This window comes from Zootoca vivipara, chromosome 11 (assembly GCF_965207765.1).
Source record: "Zootoca vivipara chromosome 11, rZooViv2.hap1.1, whole genome shotgun sequence".
Taxonomy (NCBI): Eukaryota; Metazoa; Chordata; class Lepidosauria; order Squamata; family Lacertidae; genus Zootoca; species Zootoca vivipara.
The window spans coordinates 2,382,319-2,408,943 of NC_142594.1; the positions used below are offsets into that span (position 1 = coordinate 2,382,319).

Consider the following 26,625-nt stretch of genomic DNA (forward strand, 5'->3'; position numbering starts at 1 on the left):
CAAAGGATTTAAATTTGTGAAATGATTCATAAAAGCATTTATAAACCACTGTTCAGCCCCCCCCCCCAGCTGCTGTTCTTTAAAAGAAAAAAGAAAAGCCCTTTAGGAAACTACACCTATAACAGCAGTGTGTTGGTAGAGGTGTTTAAATCAACACCCATCTCATCTATGACAATGCAGCCATGAAACTCAAATTATTATGATAAAAATTCACAACACCGCTTATATAGGCACCCTTTCACGGCCTTGGTCCAGTATACCTGAAGGAGCGTCTCCACCTCCATCATTCTGCCCGGACACTGTTGCAGGGAACTAGGCAAGTTGTAGGGAACTAGGCAGAGGGCCTTCTCGGTGGTGGCGCCTGCCCTGTGGAACGCCCTCCCAACAGATGTCAAAGAGGAAAACAACTACCAGACTTTTAGAAGACATCTGAAGGCAGCCCTGTTCAAGGAGGCTTTTAATGTTTAATAGATTACTGTGTTTTATTTTTCTATAGGAAGCTGCCCAGAGTGGCTGGGGAAACCCAGCCAGACGGGCGGGGTATAAATAATATATTATTATTATTATTATTATTATTATTATTATTATTATTATTATTATTATTATTATTATTATCAGAGAGTGTTTGAGGTTTTCGTAACAAATAGCCAAGACTACAAAGAAAGCACAGAGTCATGTACGCCACCTTGACCCCCTTGGAGAAGAATAAATGCTCAAGGCGGTTCACAGCATAAATCTACAAAATTAAAACACCAAATATGTAACATAAGGAAGAGCAAAAACAAAATAAACCTACAACCCTCCCACAGAAAGGACTACAAAGTGGTGGCGGCTCAGGTGACAAGGAGGAGCAGGAGCAGGGCAGGTGTGACAAGTGTTTAAGTGCAAATTATTTACCATCTTTCTCTCTGAAGTGACAATTTACTGGCAAACATGCAGTAAGTAAGTGCATTAACCACAGCTAATATTTAAGGTCTTCAGCTCCAAATACTGGCAGTCATTTTCAAATATGGTCCAAGGAAAGATATACAGTGTTACGTTCTCTTTCCCCAACATGAAGAAAGCCATTTGGGCTGCATGCTATCGTTGCCTTCACCTGAAGGGAAATTAACAAGCCCTGCAAGATGCAGACAGTGTGTTTGAAGTTGCTCCTGGAGTCTTTTCCACAGAATATCAAGCGACAGTTTCAGTTCTTCAGGGCACACTGGACACCGTGTTACTGATTCTGGTACATGTCAGACACATTACAGTCATCACCCGTTGCAAGAAATTGGCTGTGAAAGCGCCTTTGCATTTTGTCATCCAGCTTTCAAAAATCACACGCTCCCTTCTGTCTTGGGCAGAAGGAAAATGCTGAGTGGAGGATATTCCTAGCACTGTGCTCATTTCAATTGGTTACTAAAGGGCTTCCCTTTTCATGGGCCACAGGACTGCAAAAAGTAAATAAAAAGTCATTTTTCATCATTCAAGATACACTTTTTGGCCTTAAATGGAAAGCCTGGACTTTGAAGTCATCTTATTTTACTTGTTATTTTGTATTATATTTACTGTATTGTATTATTTATTTGTTTATTTATTGTATTATATTTTAATTAGGTTTTTGTAATTTTGGATTATGCGGAATGCTTTATTGGAGTGGATGTAGCAACCGAGTAATTTCGTTGTTCCCGCAAGGGGACAATGACAATAAAGATAACTTACTTTGGCAGAAGGAAATTTCAGGGAAGGCCAATGCTGACAGGATTTTCAGGAGGTAGGGAAAGGCAAATATATGTCAAATTTGGTTTTCTCTCATCCCCACCCCCAATCTTTTGTTCTCCACATTGCCTCATCAGGTTTCTTTTTTTTTAAGGTCTCATGAAAATTCTTCAGCATCTTGGTGCTAATTTCTCCTAATATGCACATTGGCATGTGTTTGTGATATTAACAGTGCTCTGGGCAGGGCACAACACAGTTAAGTCCCCCATCTTAAAAATTCCAAATTCTGCAAAATGCCCTTTATGCAGTCCAGTGAGATGAATTATTCCACAGAATTTTCTTGGCTAATTTCACATTTCTCCAGTTAAGATGGCTTCCTGGCTGGCTGTGTTGTGCTGGGTTGATTTGCTAGTCAAGAAGATGGCTGCTCCCCCCCCCCCCCGTTTCAGGAGGAGACCAGAGGGCGGCACCCTTAAGCACCACCTGAAAAGGCCTGCAGCTCATTGGGAGAGCAGCTGCTTTGGGGGAGAGAGTATAATTCAGCAACATGGCACATTTCTTTTTTTCTTTTTTTATATACTGCCCTTTATCGGAGGATCACAGGGTGGTTTACAATGCTTTGAATGCAGAACATCTCACATTCAATTTTAGTAAAAATGATGTTGTCAACTAGCATCCTGAAAAATGGCAACCACTGAAATCATAGATCGGACATTGGCAAATTTAACTAGATTGATCCGTCCTAGAGCAGGGAGGGGGTAAGTTGGGATTTTGCTTTTGTATCTTTCTCTCTCTCTCTCTTTTGCAATTGATCTTATATATTGGAAATCAATAAAACCATTATTATTTTAATGAAAAAGGTAGCATGGGTGAGAAAGGCCTGAACCCATGGAAAGCCACAATGATTGATTAGGGGCCTTGTAATCCTATATTTGGGGACCCAGGTGGCACTGCGGGTTAAACCACAGAGTCTAGGGCTTGCTGATCAGAAGGTCGGCGGTTCGAATCCCTGCAACGGGGTGAGCTCCTGTTGTTCAGTCCCAGCTCCTGCCCACCTAGCAGTTCGAAAGCACATCAAAGTGCAAGTAGATAAATAGGGACCGCTCCGGCGGGAAGGTAATCGGCGTTTCAGTGCACTGCTCTGGTTCGCCAGAAGCAGCTTTGTCATGCTGGCCACATGACCCGGAAGCTGTCTGCGGACAAACGCTCAGCCTATAGAGCGAGATGAGCACCGCAACCCCAGAGTCAGACATGACTGGACCTGATGGTCAGGGGCCCCTTTACCTTTACCTTTAATCCTATATTTACAAATGCAGGTCACCCTCCACCTGTCAGTCTCTGTTCTCTACTAAGAATACCCAGAACAGGGGTCCACTCCACCGCCAGGCCCTTTCAAGAGGTGGGCAGCCTCATCCACCTTTCAATCACCTGATGCCATATAATGTCAGGTGGATCCAAGCCAACTGGACATAATCGCCAGAGTTTACATTTAAGCGGCACTCAGTGCAAGCCCTGTTGCAGGTGTGGGAACTTTGGGCCCACCAGGTGTCACTCAACGAAAACACCTATCATCCTTGGCCATTGGCCATGCTGCACAAGCAGTACCAGATCACATGCAGGTCAAGGATGGGGCTTGCTGTCTCCCTCCAAATAGGCATTCAATATGCATACTTGAAGGTCTGAAAAGTATACTCTGGTTTCACCTCAGATCGTATAAATCTTTCGCTTTTTACTTGAATGTCTGAAAAGTAGCAAAGTTAATTCAGAATGAGTGAAAATAACATTATTATTATTATTATTATTATTATTATTATTATTATTATTATTATTATTATATAAAGAACAATAATATACTACTTGCCAAAGGGGAATGCTGCCATAACTGTTCATGACAGCAATAGGTACTTTCAGTTTTGCCCTATTAATTTTAGTATATTTATTCCAAGCTTACACATTATAGCATGAATTTCGACATTATAATAAAAAATGCTGATCTCATCTATTTATGATGACACCTAGAACAGATTTGTTATAGAGACTGTGATGAAATGCCATGTGCTGCAATTCTAGGACTGAACAAACTTTGGAGTTATTATTTTTGCAGCAAACATACTGCATTGTGTCAAAGAAACATAGCAGAATGTCAACTAAGTATTGTCAAGCCATCTGCCAAAGTACTTCAGAAGCACCATTATTTCAGCCATTATTTGAAATGACAGTGCTTAGATCTGTTCGTCTGCTATAACCTTGTCACTTTTACTGTTCCGTAAATTACATACATATAGATCAACCAATGGGATCCTTTGGCAATATACGGACTGTTGCATCACATGAAAGAACATTGCTTTAATGTAACATAAATAGTTCTAAGAACTTTTGCATCCTGTCAACAACAATTAAAGCATTTTTGGTTTGTGAACTGGAGTCACACACATTTGGAAGGATATAAAAAGACTGATAAAAAGATAATTTGAACTAGCATTGAATGCCATTTGTCCATATGATAGGAATAAATATATTACTGACAGAAAATTCATGGAGGTGATTATCTTTTTTATGGGTATAAAATTAGGCCAAATAAAGTCATCAGTAGAATGTGTGTGGTTTTTTATTTTTTTTAAAAAGGAAAATCAAATAAACTTCCCACAGTACTTTCAGAATATGGCATTGTAACTGGGATGTGATGAAGATGATTCAACAGCTTTGGGCCTCCCACAAAACCACATTTGAAATTATTATGGTATAATAGATCTGATCAAACAAGATCTAGAGCCAATAATATCAATAAAAAGTACTTAGCATTTATAAAGTACATGCCAGATATTGGAAAAACCTCACAGATATAACCTCAACTATCCTGTCAAATGGGTCAGTATTATTATTCCTGTATTAGTACACAGGGGTTCAGAGAGATCATGGTTTGTCTAAGACATTCTCAAGTGATACACAACAATGCATATGACAGCCTCAGAGACTTAAGAGTGTTACCTCCAATCAAATTGCAATGTGGATGAAAATGCCCTCTCCCATCCACACCAGCCTCAGCTCAATTTGCATCATTATGCAAATGTGCATTGTTTGTGCATGTGGTTCACAACCCAGCACCCCAATGTTGTTGCTTTAATGTGTATGGATGCATCTACCTACCTTCCCTGCTCTCTCACCCTGCCTCAAAATCAGTTCAGTGTCTCAGCACGGCAAGCTCTTCTTCACCTTTTGGGAGGCCCAAGACCTAGAGAGTTTTCTAGTGTTTCCTTCTGGAGGATTTGAATGGGCAAATGAAAGAGAGACTCAACCTGCAATAGCTCTGAGTAGAGGTGTGGATCGTGAAGCTGAGGCTCCAATACTTTGGCCACCTCATGAGAAGAGAAGAATCCTTGGAAAAGACCCTGATGTTGGGAAAGATTGAGGGCACTAGGAGAAGGGGACGACAGAGGACGAGATGGTTGGGCAGAGTCTCGAAGCTACAAACATGAGTCTGACCAAACTGCGGGAGGCAGTGGAAGACAGGAGTGCCTGGCTTGCTATGGTCCATGGGGTCACAAAGAGTCGGACACGACTAAACGACTAAACAACAACAACAGAGGTGTGGAGGTATATGCTTTGACTGAATCTGGGTGGCTTTGTGCTGATCCTCAGAATGTGAAAATGTAAGAAGAGCCCAGGAGGGGCCATTCAAGAATCCATGTAGTCCAGCATCCTGTTTCCAACAGGGACCAGCAAGATGCCTCCAGGAAACCCATAAGCAATGCATGAAATGAAGACAGTAAACCTCCAGAGATTTGCCACCAGACATCCATATGCATTTTTGCTGCCATAGCTAACAACTCTTAATATGGAATTGTAGCATTTTGGAGTTGAGAGTAAACTGGGAAGTTATCTAGCCTGACTCCCTGCTCAGCATAGGAGGACTTGAATGCTTTTAGCCATGACCAAGGGACATGTGGCGGTAGGTACAGAGTCCCATTTCAATACTACAAAGAAGATACTTTCCTTAAACGTCTCTCTGCCGTGTGGCAATTAAGTGAACCAACTAGAATTGTATGTAAATCAACTCTGCTCTTTAGTTAGGAATAAGATCCATCTCCCATAGCAGAGCCAGCATCAAGGATCTGCACGGTTAGGCAACTGCTGAGGAACCACACCTCCTTGAGGGACCCATGAGCTCCCTGAGCCTACTCCTCTGCTTCACCATTGCAATGTGCTTGCTTGTTTTCTCACTTCTCTCTCTCACACAGGAAACAGTAGTGGTGAGAAGGAGTTGCCACGGCCCACTTGCTCATTGGCCCTGAGCTTGGTGGGCAAACAGCTGCTATCAGTGAAGAGGAAGGTGACCAGCAGCAGCAGTGGCAGATGATAGTGGCCGGAAGGAGAGTGACTCAATGAGGGAGGAGGTCCCATGCAGGCTGTCTTGAAGGACTGTCCTTCCTTGGAGGTTTTTGAGCAGAGGCTGGATGCTCAACTGTCATGGATGCTTTAGTTGAGGTTCCTGCATTGCAGGGGGTTGGACCTGACACTCCCTTAAAACCCTGAAGTTGGAACAAGAAATTGTTCCTAATATTTTTTATAACTTAGCAAAACACCAGCCTTTTTAAAAAAAAGAAAAAAGAAAAAAAGCAGAAACCTTTTGTGAGAATTAATCCCCTAAGCAAAAGAACCAATGTAAAGCCATATTCTCATTAAAAACGACAGCAGAACAATTTCAGTTTGATGTCTCTCTATGCACTGGATTAATAGAGGCTTCCAGCTCTTTACATTTCCAAATTGCCATGAAATCTTTCATCACCCCCAAATTCATTTCTTCCTCTTTAATCAGCACTATTAAATAAAGAATGGAAACAAACTCCCAGAGAATATTGAGTTAGCTGTATAAATAACAGCCTATATTTGCAAATAGTACTTTTCTTCTTTGGGAAGCAGCATCTCTTTTATAGCACCCTCTGAACTCTAGCAGAATGTCAAACATGCCACTACACTTTGCCCAAGTCTGAAAACTCCTGAGTACTGTGCTTGTCTTTGTGGGTTTGCTTAAATAAAGGATTAGCAAGGACATTCTTTTCACCTCCTACATGTTGACTTGAAACCATTGTTGCTGTTTCTTGACAAACTTTATCTTTTGGCTCAGCTAACGGTTCTGTTTATTTCTGGTTGTTGCAGTTTTGTGGCATCTGCAAGGTTTAAATTCATGGCCTAAGAGGGCTGGTGTCTCTTAAGGGCTGAAGAAGTGCTGCAACTCAGCAGTAGAGAAACTGCCTTGCATGCAAATGCTCCCAGGTTCAATCTCTGGCATCTCTAAGTAGTGCTGGGGAGGATTCACAGTCTCAAACCCTGGAGAGATGCTGCTAGTCAGTGGAGATGACTTTGAGCTAGGTGGACTGTTTGGTATAAAGCAGATCCTTATGCCCATAGATGCTTAAATCAGAATTAGCCAAAATTTCAACAGATTAAGGACTCTTTTGTGGAATAAGATGGAAGGTCCACCATCTACCCTCAGAGAAGTCCTGAAATTGAAAGTGGGCTGTGTGCATGTGTGTGAGAGAGAGGGGGGGCAGGGATGAAGGGAGGAGATATGTGCATGTACCACATACACCCACTGAAAATCCACACACTGGACATTGACGGGGACCTGGTGGTGTCAGTGTGGAAATGTGCATTTCAGTCCTTTAAGCAACTGCTGCTACGTAAGGGTTGGATGCTATGGCAAACAGACAGTCTATACATGCTCAGAAACATTTAGGGAAGTGTGCTGTGTTCCCCTGGTGCAAATTGTGTAATCAGTATTCCGGAGGGGCATGTGCATTCAATACAGATTGAATGCAATCTGTAAATTGCATTCAAATCTGCCAGGAGATGGTGTTCTGTGCATTAATATGGCCTATTAAGTCTCTGGGCTGAGCCCTGGCTCAAATTAAGCCTGAGTCTGTGATAGAACAGATTTCCTCATGAAATTGTTAGCCCAGTTCCCCAGGGGAGTATTTCTAGACAAGTTTGATGCCGTTAGTTTTCTCGGATAACCCAAATACGAATTGCTAGCTAAAATAAGCCTACACTTTGTAGGAGAAATCACATTGTCAGATTCTTACCGGATTCTATCCCCACAATCCAAAATGATTCATGCTGGTAGTACTGTACAAAGATAACCAAGCTCTAAGTGCGTGGCATCATAGCATGATGAAAGGTACATAGACTGAGCTTCACCCATTCAAGGCTTAATATAAAACTAAAAGCAATTTCCTTCTCCAGCCAGGATAGGGGGGAAATGAATTAAACCTCATGGCTGAACATCCTTCATAATGAAGATAATGTTTACCAGTGGTGTTTTGAACAAGGCAAACCTTTAACAACTTGGGAGAAATGACTTTAGAATTCATGATAGAGAATATCCTGCTATGTAGCAAAACTCAACTATTCACCACATGACTCAGTTTTGTAAACTTTAGTCATGATGAGCAAACTTCAGTTCTCAAACCTGATGACCAAAAGTCTCCTTAAATACTCTGACCCTCCAATTGCCAAGAATTAGGTAGTCCTCCTGATGGCCTGGCAATGCCTATATATTGCCTTTGGCAGTAGTACGTGTGAAAAGGATCTCAGGGATGTAGTCAGTCACAAGCTGGACTTGACTCAGATGCTGATATGGCCGGATGGTGGGTGTGGGGAGGCAAATGTGACTTTAGGCTGCTTTAGAAGAATGTAGTTTCCAAGATAGAAGAAACAAAAACTCCTTGTCATTTTGCACTAGTCAGACCTCCTCTGCAGTAGTCGGTCCAGTTCTGGGTGTTACAGTTTAAGAAAGAAGTACCGGTAGTCAAATTGGAAGATTTTCAGAGAAAAACAACAGAGATGGGCCATGGTACAGAAAGCAACCCCTAGAGGACAAATTTGAAGGAATTGAACGTGCTGAGCCTAATGATGACATAAATGGAAACCACAGCATTACATATACCAGCATGAAATTGTTCTCAAAATCTGGCAGTTTTCATAGCAGGTCAAGTTCTACATTCTTTGCCATCACAAAAAGCCGGTGCTCATTATATTATGGGTGATACTGTTGCTTTTCAGCCATCTCCAGGGCCTGGGGGTTTCTACAAAAAAAATCCAAAACGGCTTATTGGGTTGCCTGAGCCTGTTGTTGTGCATTCTAGTTAGCTGCACTCTACAGAATACACACCGTTGCACAAAATACACACTGCTGATCTACAACCATTCAATCTTCATTCTGAGATATATTTTGCCCAGATGAGCTTTTTCTGCCACCACCAGGAATATTTGCAGTCAACCTGTGGCAAGATCTGCATGGAGCTCTGGGCTGGTTTATGCAGTATCAGAGCAGGGACAGCCTTCAGGTGCTTGCAGGCTGGGTCCGGGATTCAATCAATCAGATTTTATTTGACCGTCAGTCAGAAACAAACATTTTTCCATACAAAAGGTCCAGGATTCAAGGTGGTCTGATTATTATAAATATTATTAGCCAGGTATGGTCAAATGCCCCCATACAACCTCGCTCATCAGCCATATATACACATTTCATGTGTTTGTGTGTGTCTCTATGCCAGAGTGATTGTGCTCCATAACCGAGAAGTCCTTACAGCAAGATCATTCCAACTTCATTACACATCCTGACCACTGAGGCCACTCTGAGAACGCAATATAGAGAACAGCCAAGTGAAGGAGGAGCCGGGTGTCTCCTCAGTAACAAATTCTCAGGCTGAGGGACTGCAGCAGACCACATCGCTTCATAGCAAGTACAGTGGTGCCTCGCTAGATGAATTTAATTCGTTCCACGGGTCAATTCATATAAGGAAAAATTCGTCTAGCGAATCCCATAGGAATGCATTGAATTATTTAATTTTATTTTTTGTCCATAGGAACACGCTAATTGAATTTCAATGCATTCCTATGGGAAACCGCGATATGCTAGACGAATTTTTCACAAAACGAATTCGTCTTGCGAGGCAACTGTAGTGGTACAGGACTGGCTCTATGAGACCACTTGATCACCAATGCGGGTGATTAGCAGCCAAACCTAACAAAAGCGTATTCCTACTAGTTAACCTGAGAAGGGGCTAAGTACCACAGAGCTGTATTGATGATAAACAGATACTCAGACCATAGAAATACAATTGGAAGAGAGGGCTCTGTGTACTTCTCTTTTTCTGTTATCATCCATGAGGGTGCAGCTGCAGCTCAAAGCTGTCTATATTACAATCAGATGCCAAGGATGGGATTTTGAAACTGTTCAACCACACACATGGGCACCTGGAGAGATAAATTGCAATTCATATATATATAACCCATCCCACAATCAGGACACGGGAAAGTCAGGGCTGTAGTGCATAGCAGCAAGCTGCCTGCTGGTCCTTCCTCTCATCAACAGCCTCAGTGGTACAGGAAGCAGAAATCCCCTCCATAATCCACAGATACATTTGCCCTGGCTTCTCAGTATCTGAGAAATCCCATGAAAATGATATGGCAATATAGCTGTTGTTCTCTCTTAACACCCTTACTACCATTCTGTATTACGTACTAACACATAAAGCCTTGCTACCGCCAGTGACGTTATCATAAAGTCCATGTATCTTGGTCATAGTTCAGTATACACACAGAGAGAAACACACATCTCAGCAAGTTTTTAAGTGGTTTGCTGAACAGAGTGGGGTGCTGAACTGGGCCTTAGGATGCAGCAACACTTAATAGCCTTTGAATGATTCTTTTAGTTACATTTCTCTGCGTGTATTTCAATTATTAATGGGGGCGGGGGAGAAAATCCATGCCTGAATATGTTTACCAATAAAAGTATAATCCACCCAAGCAAAGCTATAATTCATATTACAGCTTCCTTGCACATAACTGTATTGACTCCTATCACATCTTCTCTTCAGAAATAACTGCAGATTCAACACACTATAGATCAGGGTCATGCATCATTTCCATATACCTGGGTAATATATGATAATGTTATTAGATAACTATTAGCAAGCTCATTACCACACATACCATGTTTTGCTGGAGGAATCCATTTTTAGAGCATGCACAGTCAAAAGGAAAATATTGTACTGTATTTCTTATCCACTCAGTTTTGTATCCGTGCTTCTTGCTTCTCAGTTTAGAAAGCCATAGACTTGGCTGAGTTTCCTAATATGCATAGGCAGATTAGTATCACCCATAGTTCAGACCATAAATATTGTTACAAAAGTTGGGCGTCTGCCCCATCTCTGCCAAGCAGTAGCAAGAGCCCATGGGGTCCCAGGCACCCACACAGGGTCAGTTTCCCTTTGGAGAATTGAAGACATGGTAGAGACTGTTGTGGCTTTAAGAATTATGTTTTATTCACCTATTTACACCTTTAGTCTGCATTGAGAAAGTCCAGATCTTTCCAAGAGGGACAGGTACCTATGGTTGCTATATGTCTGGATTTTCCCAGACACATCCTCCTTTTCAGGTTTAAAGTTGCTTTCCAAGATGATTTTTTAAAATTTGGCAAAATGTCCTGTCAGAGGTTCTTGTGACTACTCTAGAGTAACAACGCTCCGCATGCTTGTCTTTCAGCAGTTTTTATTAGTGCAGGCTATTTACAGTGAGCTCGGTATGTACAACATGTCTGCTCAGTCCGATGCAGAATCCGGCACTGGACCGCCCCTGGACCTCCTCCAACATAAGAGTCTTGGGACAGCAAACCTCCTTCCCCTCCTTCTCCTGTGTAATTCCGGAACCGGAGGAAACACTCCATGTTTTCCTTCTCCCCGCTTTACCCCCTCTCTCTCCCTCCCTCCTGTGTCGCAGGGGCTCTCCCGTGCTGCCAGAGCCATGGCCCTCTTTCCCCACTTCCTGACTGCTTTCCTCAGCGTCCTCGCTGCTATTGCTGCTTGGGGAGGAACTGCTTCTGATGATAGGGGGAGGTTCTCTATACTCTTTTCCCCTTACATGTCCATTTAAAAACAACAACAAAAATTTAAAGGCACAGAGGTAAACAGTGTTTCTGTGCACTACTCTAGTTCGCCAGAAGTGGCTTTGTCATGCTGGCCACATGACCTGGAAGCTGTACGCTAGCTCCCTCGGCCAATAATGTGAGATGAGCGCCGCAACCCCAGAGTCGTCTGCGACTGGACCTAACGGTCAGGGGTCCCTTTACCTTTTAGGTTGTGCCAAACATTTGCCCATTTCAGTGTCAGAACCCAAAATAGTGCAGGGGATTAAATATTTCCCCAAATCCCCAAAACACTCACATTTTTTGCCTACAGGTATTTGCTGACATAGCTTTGCCTCCCTTCTGCTGCTTCAGTATCATAGTCACACTTATTTATTATTATTTATTATTACATTTCTAAGGTAAAGGTAAAGGTACCCCTGACCATTAGGTCCAGTCGTGTCCGACTCTGGGGTTGCGGCGCTCATCTCGCTCTATAGGCCGAGGGAGCCGGCGTTTGTCCGCAGACAGCTTCAGGGTCATGTGGCCAGCATGACTAAGCCACTTCTCGTGAACCAGAGCAGCACACAGAAATGCCATTTACCTTCCAGCCGGAGCGGTACCTATTTATCTACTGGCACTTTAACGTGCTTTCGAACTGCTAGGTATATACCACCCTATACCTGCTGTTCTCAGGGCAGTTCACAACATAAAGTTACAATGTATAAAACTCAAAATATGCCAAACTAGGAACAAGCACAACCTAGTAATCCCCCCTTCCACAACACATTTAAAAGGGCATTGGATGTCAATCAGCCAAAGGCCTGGTTAAAGAGGAATATTTTTGCATGGTGCCTAAAGATGCTTATATAATGAAGACACCAAACAAACCTCCCTGTGAAAAGCTTTCAACAAATGGGGAACCACTGCAGAAACAACTCCATGCTGCTCTTTAAACCTCTAGCTTGTGGAGTTTCAATTGGCTGTTTTCCAAAGGGCTTTCAAACAGGCCATTGCTGCACTTTGAAATCCCAACCTCAAGTAATGTCACGAGTGACAAGTGCAGGTAGGTAGCCGTGTTGACGAAAGCTCATACCTATGACAAACTTAGTTGGTCTCTAAGGTGCTACTGGAAGGAATTTTATTTTTATTTTTTATTTTGAGTGGCAGGTGGGCTTGGCAAATTTGGGCCACTTGGGATAGAAAGGTAAGGATTGGGCCCACTAGCCATAAAAGGTTCCCCACCCCCAACTTAAAGGATATCAAAAATGTAAATGGACTTAGCAGCAGGCTACCAAAAGGGTTAGGGTTAGGATTAATCTAAGGTTAACATTCAAAGTGACTTCAAAGCTCAAGGAAGTGCGCCACCAATCCTTTTGGCTATGTGTTCATGTCTGAAGTAAACAAAGCCAATTGGGAATGAGAGGAATTCTTTCTGCAACCGTCTCATGGTGGTACTTGTCAATTATTACCATGCATATATTATATGCTTTCTATTTCAGTGCAAGCCATAATAATAATAATAACAGCAACAGTTACATACTCACTCTGTTCTCAATACTATGAAGGATGAAAATATTGTACTCTGAATTATCGCTGCTAACATGTGGCACATTTAATCTTTGTAGTTGCACTGATGAAATTTATAGACATGATTGTGTGGAATTTGTATTTTCTATCCTTGACATTTGATATACATGTTAATAAATTGTGGACAGTACTTTATTAGGCAATCTTGTTATTATTTGACTTAGGTAAGAGCTTATGTTGTTGCAGTTGTTTTGATTGTTATGATACCTTTGGGAACAAACTGAAAACTAATACTAAGAGGAAGAGATTCTAATTCAGAGTTGAACACTGACACAATAAACTATGGTTTGGAACTAGCTGTATCTCTGGCACTTAAAGCTAAAATTTATATTACCAGAAAAATGTTGGCAGTGAAAGCAGGTAAAACATAGTCCCAAAAGGAGTGTTGGTACTTACTTAACTACCTTCCACTGTAGAAAAATATAAGCTATGTGCTGTGTCTTTCCATACAGTATACAAACAATCGATATTTTTGGTGTTATTACTGTCAGGAGAGATTCTGAAGCATTAAAGATTATATGATAAAAGTGTCTTAGTCAAGCCACAGCAATCAATTGTGTGCCGTTAAAAACATTACATTACATAATATATCAACAAGTTCATTTTAGAAAAGGGACAGTTGTGAGGTGGATAGAAACTTGGGAGCGAGAACAGTTATGAGAAGAGGCCTGCAGAATTAGTATTCAGAAGGCTTCTTTGTGAGAAAAGCCAAAGGGTTTTTAAGGTCCTAATTGGGAACCAAGTATTTGACTGTGGACATAAGTTCAGCAAACTTTGGCTAAAAGCTGATCCATTGACTCTGCACTGAACAGAAGGATAATATACACTACTAAATGTGAATTTATTCATAAAGTCATGTAAAGTATAAGAAAGAAATCTAAAAATCTTACATCTGTGCCAGGTTTTGCTCCAGTAAGATCCTGTTTGTAGTGGGCAGTTCTTTAATATTTTCTTATCAAATTACAATGCCACTTTCCATAGCAGCATGCTCAAGGCACTTTACTGTATAATGAAAGCATGCATTGAACAATTGGATTTTTCCCCTTTAAAAGCAGCAAAGCCAAGGCAAAATTAGCAACCGTATACAAAATGTAGCACACACACACACATACTGTCCTTGGTTCTTTACAGCTAGTTTCATGCCATAGGGACAGTCCAAACTTCTGCAGGACACAGGCAGAGAGCGCCAGCACACAGAGTATTCCAAGGCAAACTACAAAAGGGTGCCCCCCGCCTGGCCAGAGATAAGGGGTGAGTGAAGATTTACATCAGGAACAAGGGGGAATAAAGATCTACACTGGGAACAAGGGTTGGAGGAAACTAGTACTGTAGCACCTCCTATTGGCTAAGAGGTCATGGTAGAGGTGGCATGGGGGGGACAGATCGGGCCTCCAAGGAGTGCCCCACAGCTGTCACTGCCACCATGACAATGCAGATCTGCTGCCCCTGTGGATCCTGCCACCCAAAGTAGTTGTCTCACCTTGCCTCATGGGTGAGCCAGCCCTGTGGAGGGCAGGGCTATTTAATCGTTCCCTGACTTCCCCAAAGCCTTCTGCATTTTGTTTGTATGTGGTTGAAATGGTTTGTCACCACCACTCTTCGGTTCCTAAAGACCAGACTGGGGTCTTGGGAAAGGGATGGATAAAATGCTTCCCCCCTTTGGAAGGGTTGCCTCCCCTAGTTTGCTATCTGCAGTGAGTGTCCTGCACTACGATTCCCTTCTGCAAATCTGATGTGGCTCAGTTTGCCAAGCTTTTGTGTCTTGCCTCCTTGTTTCCAGTGTGGTTGCAAATGTTTTGTAGTCATTGTAATCTCTGGGTGTGATGTATTTCCCAACTAGCAGAAGAGAAGGCAGCAACTGCATGCATATACTGAAGCCCCTGCAAACAAATATATGGCAGTTGCAAGGACACTATTATTTCATCTCTTTCTCAAATATGCAATTTATTTGCGACCCAAGTTTCCTTTCTTGCATCTCTTGTTCATGTCCATTTCAGAGGTGCTGGATTATCTCTGTATAATTTTTATTAAATTTTCTGTTTTACAATTTAGAATATTCATTTGAAAACCTTAAAACAGGAACCCCCAAACTGCGGCCTTCCAGATGTTTTGGCCTACAACTCCCATGATCCCTAGCTAACAGGACCAGTGGTCAGGGATGATGGGAATTGTAGTCCAAAACATCTGGAGGGCCGAAGTTTGGGGATGCCTGCCTTAAAATGTCAATGACTGTCCGGGGACCACCAGGGGTCAGCAGGGAGCCCAATGGATTGGTGGAAGGGCTTTGAGATGCTGCTGCCTCAGAGCATCGCCCAGAAGATGGTGCTGAGGCTCTCACAGCGGAGGAGAGTCCAGGGGATGCTGACAGATCACATGAGCAGTAGGGAAGATCAGAAGTATCGGACCTGAGCGCTGCAGAGGGAGAAGTGTCAGAAACCAGAGAACCTGCCCAACAGTTTAGCAGTTCTGCGGGGGGAAAGCAAGGTTCCTGCCCCTTCACCCCAGGAGCGCAGGGAGGACAAACATAGGGAGCAAAGGTGGAAGCTGAGGGCTCCCAGGTTCCTTTGTTGGCACCAATCGAGATGCGTGCCACTTCCGAATACAGATTCGGACTAGACAGTCATGGACTTTTTAGCTCTGTCATGTACATGTGGATATAATAAAAACTCTGTAAAAATCAGCTACGGAGTTTGAAGCCTCTCACTTGTGAGAAGCCAACAAGCACCCTTACAATGACTTCCCTTTACAGGTAGGTACTGGTAGCCATGTTGGTCTGACGTAGTTGAAACAAAATAAAAAAATTCCTTCCAGTAGCACCTTAGAGACCAACTAAATTTAGGAGTTCCGGTTCCGCCTGCAGGAATGGCTGACCCTTTTTCCATCCCTCCGACCTTCATAAGGAACTTGGCGGTTGCTAGGGGAGTAAATGGCAACCTCCCCACCTCTCCGGGGGTTACGGAGAGGGGCCGCAGGCCCGCGGATGCCCCTAAACCCACCCCGACTGTTCAAGGGGTGGGGGGGCCAGGGCTGAAAGCACTTATGGAGGAGCGGAACTCCCCGGACGCCTACCTGTGTGGCGGAATCTCCATGATTAAAGAAGATAATTGGGCTTAAATTCATGGACGCGCTTCAAAAAGGAAGGGCAGAAGCTCTGTTTATTGCCAAGGAATTTTCGCTGCTGAGTGTGAGGAGTGAGGGAGTATATCATCGGCAAGAAAGATTGATTGGGACGCCACGAGAAGGGAAGTGAGTCTTTGTTATTTTTTTCATACACTCTACGAGTTATATCATACCTTCCCGGACGTGATGTCCTGTTTGTTTGGAACAAATGAGAAATGGAACTTAACTGTGTGACTTGGACTTTATAAAACTATCGATATTATATGGTTAGAAGTTGTAAAATTGTTGAAGAGAGGGCCCCCCCTCCAACCGGACAATCGGAGTGCGGCTGGAAGCGTTTGGATTTATGAGGTGTGACGCACTTGGAATTTGAACAGCGATCTGAAGCTAAGTTCAGCTATAGGGCAAGGAGAGCTATAAATTTATTAAGAGTCTGTACATAATGTGACAGCTGTGCCTATGCCCAGAAAAGCTGTAAATTTTACTATGATCGTCTGCAAAATAACGTCGAGAAGAAAACGAAAGTGATTTGAGCTCTTTAAGATGGCGCTGTTTTGTGTTGAAAGATCGGCGCAAGAGGAAAGCACTCCAGACAAAGAGGATTTATGGGGATTTATGGGGAGGCCGGACTGATTAAAACTCACACAGGAGAATGAATATATGGGAAATCTCGTTTGATGCTTATTTCAGCGGCGGTGGAAAAATTGGATGAAAGAAGAAAATATTTTAGTGACTGCAGGCGAAGATTGTGACTATCATGGTTTTTGAGTGATTATTTGGACTTTAGAACAAAGACGACAATAGACAGTTGCGAGAAAACCCCAATTTTTGAAGCATGGGAACTCCAAAATTTTATAAGATTTGGCATAATATTCGGCTTAATAGATATGGATTTGTATAATTTGGAATAATGGATGTGATATAGTTGTGTTTTAATTGGAAAATTAATAAAAATAGATTGTAAAAAAAAAGAGAGACCAACTAAATTTGTCATTGGTATGAGCTTTCGTGTGCATGCACACTTCTTCAGATACACTGAACCAGATATAAGCATCTGGTGACTTCTGTTTCAGTGTATCTGAAGAAGTGTGCATGCACACGAAAGCTCATACCAATGACAAACTTAGTTGGGTCTCTAAGGTGCTACTGGAATGATTTTCCTTCTTCTCTTTCCATGGTTTATTTTGCATATCATAAATCCCTGCATATTTTACATAAACTAAACCATTCAATAATCCATTATTACATCCATCAAAACCTGTTTACACTGGAACTTTTTATAATAAATTGCTGTAAGTCCATTCTCTGTGTTGCCATTTGTACTTCCAGTATCCATATGGGTGGTGGATTATCATGAAGAAATCACGTCTGAAGTGTATGTAGACAAGGATGTCAGCATTCTCAATGGTGCATTTAAATAAATGATTTCACAGGGTTTTACTTTTTTATATATATAAAAGAATGTTTATACTGTGTTTGGATCAAGTAGGATACCCAGAGTAGCAAACCAACATAACATAAAACATAAAACATAACATAACATAAAACACAAAACATAACATAACAACATAACAGCAATCCCAACATAAAAGTTAAATCAGACCAGCAGCAATTACCATCTAAACATCATCCAGCATACAATCTCAACTGAAATTAAACAATAAAGGTTAGTGCTATGCGAGGAAAGAGAATAACGAGTTTGTTCATATTGGTCACTCTAATACCGTATATAACCACCAGTTTCCTACCAACTCCTTTCCCAATTGTATTCCTTCCCATGCACTTACAAATTTTGCATTGTGATTATGGTTATGGTTATTATCAGCCAAGACAGGCCTTTTTCACAGCCCTACAACTTAATAGACATGATACAAAAAGAAAAAAAGAATGGTGAGCTGATAAATAGCACAGAGAATGTTCAAAGTTTAATCTTTGGATAAAAGAACCACAGCTAGCAAGATAAGAAAAACATCTCCCTGGGATCTTGCAAAATTGCTATTAGTCATTGTACGCATTGGGTGGGTTTGCATGATGATATAATAATCAAAACTATGGCTTCACAGGACTGCAAATGTTCAGGTTCCCTGAAAGGGGCTCACAGCTGTTTTACTCCTCCCCAACCCCTTTTTATGCCACACTTCACTGAGCTAAGCCAAGGTTGGCTCAGCAGGTCATCTGAACCAGAACTCATGGTTAAGCTTGAGCTAACCACAAGATATAGTGAAGAACAGGCCTTAGCTACAGTTTGTGGTTAGTGAATGACTTCCCTGAGACCTGTGGGTACAGGGCGGTATACAAATTCAATCAATCAATCAATAAGCAGCTTAACCACCAGTCTAGTTGGGACAAGGCACAAAGCCAAACTTAGCTTAACTCAGCATAGCATGGCAGTAAAAGGGACTAGGGTGCAGAAAAGAGGCTACGAGCTCCTCTGTCGGAGACCACACATTTGTACAACCTCCCTCAATTACTGTGTTTGGTGGAATTAAAACTCATTTCATGTGTGTTGGCAATCTATAGAGATGTGTGACCAGTAATGAGACATGCCACTCTGTGTCAATGTATATGGAATCTAGATCTTCCCAAGAGAACACAGAATAGGATCCTGCCCAGGTGTATAAGGCAGGGACATATACACAGTTTATCGTTCCAAGTCTTCACATAGTGCCATATCTGGAATATTTCTAAGCATTTTCAGAAACTGAACATGATACATGATGCTTTACAAGGATTCACCAAGGCCTGAGCTGAAATGACTGAGGAACTCCTCAAGGAAAATTTGTTCTCCTGTGAACTAGAAGTCAGATGCACTTACCCAAGTGTAGCTGTAGCTTTTGGCTTTTGATTGGAACATTAAATATTGTTACATTAGTCCCTGTCACAGCTGTTGCTGCCGATGAAAGAGGGTTGTCTGGGCTTTAATGTATTAAGCATATAAACATGAAGAAAACTTGAGAAAGCTCCGCGAGTCTTTTGGAAACCAAAACACAGGAGGCCAACACTTCGAAATATTGATGGTGATTGGTATTAACCAGATTGGCCATCAGTGCATTGCTTATGTTCTGCCAACTGCTTTGGGTAATGACTGTGTTTGCACACACAGGACAACATGAGCAGTCAGTGGAAGTGTATTGGGCAAAGAGGGCTCAGCAGGGCAATTTTCAACCATGCTGGACACCAACATAACATTAATGTTAGAAGCCAAACAGTTAGCTAGCCTGACAGTTTTGGGGTTTTTCCCAGCGATGGTGCCTTAGGCATATTGTCTTGGCTGCTGCACCCACATGCTAGTTTGTGTGAAGCACAAACAAAACATCCAAACATAAATGAAAAACCAATAGGCTGCAGATTGTCAACTGGCCAACAGTTACTTTTCTTTTATTGAAGCACACCATTAAAAGATGCATAAATGTAAATGAACTTAAAACCAGTCTGCTTCTCCACCCTTGCAGCCAGATGCATTAAGAAATCCAGAAGAATTAGTACCTAATCTAGCAGCTAGCAAAAGGAAAATATTTCTACTGTATGCAGGGCATGGCTAAATATTCCTTCCTTTTGAGTTGAGTTGCAAGCAAAAATGGATTTTTTAAGGACAGAAAGAAACGTGAACTAAGAGAATGTTCAGCATGTATAAATTCTCCCACTCCTTCCTAGAATTGCAGTGTTTTCTACAATTGGTAAGAAGTAAAAGATCCATTTCAGTATATCACTCACCTAATAATAATAATAATACACAGGCGTAAGGGTGAGATTTAAATTCAATTAAAAATAAATTAAAAAATAAGAATCAGATGACCATTCCATGATCTCTCTGAGGGTAAGGGCTATTTGACAATGGAACGGACTCCCTTGGAAGGTGGCAGACTCTCCTTCCTTGGAGGTTTTTAAGCAGAGGCTGGTTTGCCATCTGGCTTTAGTTGAGATTCCTGCATTGCAGGGGGTTGGACTAGATTGCCCTTGGGATCCCTTCCAATTCTACACTTCTATGATTATGTGATTCTAGAAGCTTTTATCACCTAACTATTTTCAAAATGTCATTATGTAGGACTGTAATAATTACATTATCACCATTGGCCAATTCACACACACATAAAAATCACAAAACAGTGGATACTTTTCACATTGGGTAATATGTATGGCTGCTGCAGGAAAGTATGGATATTGGCTGGCCAATGTACACACTACCCCATTGTCAACGTCCACTGTGCATTGCCGGGAAGCTATGCATGTTATTTATACATTTGGACAATTTATGTACCACTAACATTAAAGCAACATTCTAAGCATTTTACTGCCTAGGTGGCATACGTTGATCAGGCTGTGGGCTGAATTCCCTGCTCATACTGTCCGTTTCTGTGCATCTTCCATACCTTCGTATTAATTAGCATCATTACTAATGATGTGTCTGTGTGTCAGTCAACATATACTGCACAGTGTACATACATGTGCATAATAAAAGGTTTCTCTGCATGTTGGGTTTTTACTCCCGATCAACACAGGGTGATACATTTCACTATCAGCTGAGCTATAGAGCTATAGAGCTATCTTATTGTTATAGTTTCAATTGCAGTTTCCCTAAAAAGGTGCCTGCTTGGAACCAACTTCACTCACACATAAACAAGGAGAACTGAGCAGAACCCTGCTGTGAAAGGCTATGGTTCCATAATTAGGTTGCATTAAACTATCTATAGAAAGCCCCAAAAGTGCTCATTTGGTTACATTTATGTACTGAGTAGAAAAGATAATTTGCCAAGAAGAGCCCATAAGCAGACACACTGCCTAAGCCTGACTGCATTTTCTTCCTTCTCAGCCTATTCCAAAGTGAGAGGAAAGGAGGAGAAAGTATTAAATTTTATTATCCATGTTACTTTTTGTCTTGTGATGACCTCTCCTGGCTAAGCTGTTCATTATCCTTGATGCAAACATTTAAGAGTCTTCAGATCATTGTTTTTAAACCTTGTCATAAGACCATCAGTAGGTACAGCTGCTTATGGTTGGGTCTGATAAATATTACCTTCCAATACGGAACTGTTTGCAAAGGATAGACCATTTTATTTACATTGCATTATTATTATAGTATATATCAAACTCATACTTATTTTAAACTATAAAATGGTCATATTAAAATGTGAACATTTGCTCTAGATGACCTTTGAACAAATAATTATTATTTGTAGTGAAACGACTTGGCCAAACCATATGAAAAAATATGTAAAAGTTTAAAAAGAAGTACTGTATTTTCAGCTCTCTCTACTAAAAACAATATAAATACTTAATGCTCTAGTTCTTGCACAATAGAACCAACCATAGAGCAGTATGTAGTTTCTTGTGTGCAGGAGCAGCTTTCAAAACAGGAACTTGTAGAACGAGTGCAAGTAAACTTTTGGTGCTTCTCTGTCATATTTCATACTCCTTTGTGCACACTTCCACATGAAAATGTGTAGTGACTTCAGTAATTTACACACACAACCAAAGAAAGCCTTGCATTTCCTAGTAAATAGTCCTTTAGTTTAATCTTTCAGCTCCCATTTCAACAGCCATTCAGTAACCTAGCGGGTCATCCTTGCATTTTCAAGGTATTTGTGGGTGGCATCTTCCAGCTGCATTAAAATCAACAGAGTTCTGCCACTGCCTTTGAGGGGATGTAGATCACCCTCAGAACTCCATATGCAGTAAATAGTCCAGTTTAGTCTTCCAGTTCACATTTCAACAGCAGGACATTAAGGCAGAAAGCTTCAAAACTGTTCAGTAACTGGTAGCTCTGTAATTACCCCCCCCCCCTCCAAAAAAACTAATTTCTAAGGGGCAATCAAATTGGACATCAGTTTGCAGATTTCATCTGCCAAAGTCTTACATATCACAGTGTTCAAGTAACATTACCAAATCTAAGAGCAAACTAAACCTCCTTCGTTGCTCTTTCATTGTCACTTGGAAGTATATACCTTTATGATTCTCTGCAGGAATGTTTTTCATGCACTTTTCATTTGCCAGGATGTAATTGGGTTTTATAATGGTTCAAGAAAGCAGATGTACTTATATTGCTTGATTAGCTTTTTGCAACTATTCATCTGTTACCACCCAGTCCCTCTTCTGCCTTCTCCAATACTGGCAACAAGGGATCACAAGGTAATAATACAAACAACAACAACAACAAAAACACTATTGAATCTAGGAAACTGGGAAAGTATAGCTATATGATATCCATATGTTGCATATAGAGAATGGGGTTTTGTTTTCAAAAGAGACAACATGGAAATTTTATTTACAGAAGGTTCTTTTCCAAAAAAATTAAAACGAGCAAATAATGGTTGTATGATGCCTGCATCCAAGCTTGAGTAACATTAAAACAAGTCCCACAAATCAGTGCACATGGACAAACTTATTGCATTATGATACAACACTAGGAGGTAACACAAACTAGCTACCCTGCAAGTTGATACAGCAGCAGTGCTATGCAGAGACAGTTTAAAAATATGATGCAGGGTACATTTACGTGAACATGAAGAAAAATGTACAAGGGTTGAGTTTCAAGACACCATCCAGAATGCACTGAGCTTGCAGCAGCCAGAGGAAAGGTACAACCAGGTCTTTCTTGACTTCCTGTGGTGTTACACACCACCTTTTACCATTAACTGGAAGACATTCACATTCAGAATCTATATGGGATAAACCATGCGCACCAAGCACAAAAAATCCTTATGGATTGCTTCTGAAAGAGAGCATGACATTGCTCAAACCAGTTTGCAGTGTGCAATTATTTGGTTCATATACTGAACCATGTTTTTTGTTGTGTTGTACATGGTATCTTTCAAATGTATCACAGACATTGGAAAATAATCCCTTGCATTTGGGACTAAATAAATGCCAGCTCTTTTCAGGGTTCAACCATGGCATTCCAAGTCTCAAGCTTGGCATATTTTACATAAACATAAATGAAATTTCACCGGATCAAGTGCAAAGTGCATTTACTTAATCACCAAGGAACTGCAAAGAATCTCCAAACTTCAAGGATCTGCTCTGACATTTCTCCCCTTCTTCCTATAAATAAAGTAGTGCTTTTTATTTTCTAGAACTAAAGGTAACAGATGCAAAGGTGCTGAGTCAAGTATCAAGACTTGTACATTGGCTATTAAATCTTCAAGGTGATTTATTACAAGAACATAGTACGCACTGCCCACACTCCAAAACAAACAGCAAAACTAGCACACTGAACACCACAGGCATGCAGAATCTGCTTTCCAGATCACTATGAATCTAAAAAGGAAAGTGCAGATCTTTGAAGTAAAAGCTGTATATTTGATACCTTACAACAACCCTCTCTATAGAGACTGGAGAGGTGGTTAAATACTTTAGTCTGGCATCCGCCAAGCAACGCTAAAATCTTACAGTCATTTTCGACTTTCAATGTTTCAACTTGCACTTAGCTCAACAGATCTGGCAACAGAATTAGGCCCCTCTCAGAGTGCCCTGGGATGCAACCCTCTCTCGCACCAACTGTTTGCTCATTGTTTACGTAACAAACATCCCTTTCTCAAGAATCAAACACAGAGGCAACGGCTTTAGTCCAACTTCACTGATTTTGCTTTGAGAAGGAAAACTTTGTATTTCTTCCTAAATCAAGCCTTCTCCAACCAGATCAGCAGCAAAATCCTGAATCATATCGCCCATTGCCCACTCTTCTGAGCGCGCACCAACGCTTCTGGCACTTGAAAGTCAAAGCGCTGCCAACCCCACCGAAGAGTGGACAAAGAACTTCCGAGAGAGCCCACCAGCAAGCTGCCTAGGTCTAGGCGAGGATCGCCAACAACCTCTCTCCAACAGCACTCTCGCCACGGAAATACTGGACCAGATCCACAAGCCTCCTGCTGTTGCGGTGATCACCCCAAAGAGAGCCACCAGCGCCAAAAGAACACCGAATTCGAGCTCCGACTAGGGAATCCGATTCTCCCTCCCGAACCGTCCTGACCAGTTTAATACAGAAATGAGGTACTCACGGGAGGACGGGAGAGCTGTCCGGGCTCTGCAGCTGATGTTGCTGAAAATCCACAGGAAGAGAGCTGCCCGGCAGCCGGCTCGGAGAACCACCACCATCCTGTGCTTCCAGACTCCTCGTTAGTCCAAGGCGCCAGGTGCAGAAGAGCCGTCGGGTCCTCCTCTCCGTCGGATCTGCCCTCTGCTCGCCAGGGGTGGATCTCTCTGTCTGTCTCTCTCTGCCTCTCTCCAAATTCAAGTCCCGGGGATTAGTTTTTCCTTTCCTAATGGTCCTGCGCCCCCTCTTCGAGGTACTAAGGGGAACAGGGGTTTCGAGCGGGGTATCAGGAAGGGAGAGGCGAGGGAAAGCGCCTCTCGCTGCCGGTGCTGGCACCGCTGCAGCCGAACCCTTCCTTGCGCACAACGGAGGGCTGGCTGGCTGCTTCCGGGAGCTTCCCTGCTCGCCTCTCTCTCTATACGGCGACGTGGAGCCCACGCAGCGCCAACCGGCGAGGCAGCCACGCAGTGGGATCAAGGAGAGCGAAGGAGCGGGTAGACCGGGACCCTCCCGGCGCCGCAGAGGAGCTGCCTTAGACGCTCTCGCCTCCTGTGTTCATCGCTCTCCAGCAAGAGGAAACGCCGCCGCCGCCGCCGCCGCCACGACTAGCAGCAGAGGCAGCATAACCAGCAACCGAAAGGGAGGGAGGGAGGGAAAGCTCGGCAGGGGGTGGGGTTGGAAAGAGCTGGGATGGGAAAATCCTCCTCTCCCCTCCTTCTGCTTCTTTCCCTTCTCCGGCGGCTCCTCCTCTTCGCCAGGGAAAGAGCCCCCTCTCTGCAACTCTTCCGCACTTGCCTAGTTTCAAAGCAAAAGCAAAAGAAACACCTCCAGGCAGCTCCTGCCCGCCCGGCCCGCCCGCCCGCCGCACCCTTTCCGCTCCTGGCGGTGAGCCGGGGTTGCTCCGGAGGGGCAGCCGGGGAAGCGGGAGGCGGCCTCGCTCAGCGATCGGCGGCGCTGGTGCCGCTGTCCGTGGTGCTGAACTTAGAAGCGGAGGCTCGTCAGCCTGGCGGGGCGTTTTCCTGCTCTTCGCCTCCTTTCCCCCTTTATCCGTTTCTAAAAGGAAGGGGGTGGGGTGGGGTGGGGTGGCCCCCTGTTTTGCTGACTTCTCAGGTGTTCCCCCTCCGAAGCGAGATGGTACAGGCTCTCTGTGCTCCAGCCTCCTGGGATGCACAAGCGAAGGCAGTCCAGCAAGCAAGTCTTCCGAGCGGTCCTAAGTACTAGAATCAGAATCTCAGCATCCCGGTTGGGAAGCGAGTAAAGAGGACTGCGGAAGGCTCCAATGCAGATGTTTCCCCCCCCCTCCTTCCCGTTGTGCAATTAGAAGCACACACGCACGCAGAGCGGGCCGGAGGGTGGCAAAGCTGCATTAAAGTAATAGACCGCTTGCCTTCAAGGAACCGGTAATGTAATCAGGCATTATTGTAGCTTTGGTAGGAAAAGGCTTCAAGAAACCCTTCTCCCTGCTGCTGCTGCTGCTGCTACTACTCTACCTCTCCCCCCCCTCTCCCACCCACTCCTTGCAAGTCTTGAGATGAAAGTTGCTGCATTATAGAGGAATATTGTCTGCTGTTACCATTTGTTTGATGTTGGCTGTTTTGGTACATTCATATCTTATTTTCTAGCTGTTCTTTTGAGTACATAAAGTAAAAAAAAGTTTATTTAAAGGCTGTAGAATAATACTGATAAAGGAATAAAATATTTTTCAGAAATGTCAGTGATTGTATGTTCACATGGTGGTGGTGGGTGAAACGGACTCAGATACTGTCTGTCAGGAAATATTATTAGCAAATTGTAAACTAGTAAACTGATATTAAAATAGCCACGTCTAACTTAATAACAGTGCAAACTTATACATTTCTACACAGAAATAAGTTCTGTTGAGGTGAGTGGACATTGCTCCCTGTAATGTGAGTACTGTATAAGATTGCAGACTAAGCTACATCTTCAATATATGAGATAGTTAGCTGTTAATTTTCTTGTAAAGAAGCACTGAAAACTATGCCTTAAGATGAATGCTGAAAAACAAAACAGCTGAAAGCAATGACATACCTGGAATGAAAAATGAATGTGATGAGAAGCTAACTTTAGTGTCTTCTTCATCTTAAGTATTTTATATATAAATATTGAAGGTGCTTCAACATCAACTTTTAGGCTCAGGGAAGGGGCATCTTCTGAAAGACTAGTTCACCTTTAAAAATCATGTTTGTGCATAAAATATAGGAAGATGTCACTACAGAGCCTGGCCATTGTGTCAATAGGGAAAGAAATGCTATATTGGGAG

General features: G+C 42.5%; 1 protein-coding gene across 1 annotated transcript in view; it reads right to left on the minus strand.

The window, feature by feature from the left end:
• The window catches only part of CNTNAP2 (contactin associated protein 2), an 836,988-nt gene extending 811,475 nt beyond the window's left edge, over positions 1-25,513 (minus strand). Inside the window, exon 1 of the mRNA XM_035101355.3 lies at positions 24,310-25,513. Within this exon, the coding sequence (XP_034957246.3) occupies positions 24,310-24,406 (97 nt within the window). The 5' untranslated portion in view covers positions 24,407-25,513. The remainder of the gene's footprint in view (positions 1-24,309) is intronic.
• Positions 25,514-26,625: the final 1,112 nt, after the last annotated feature.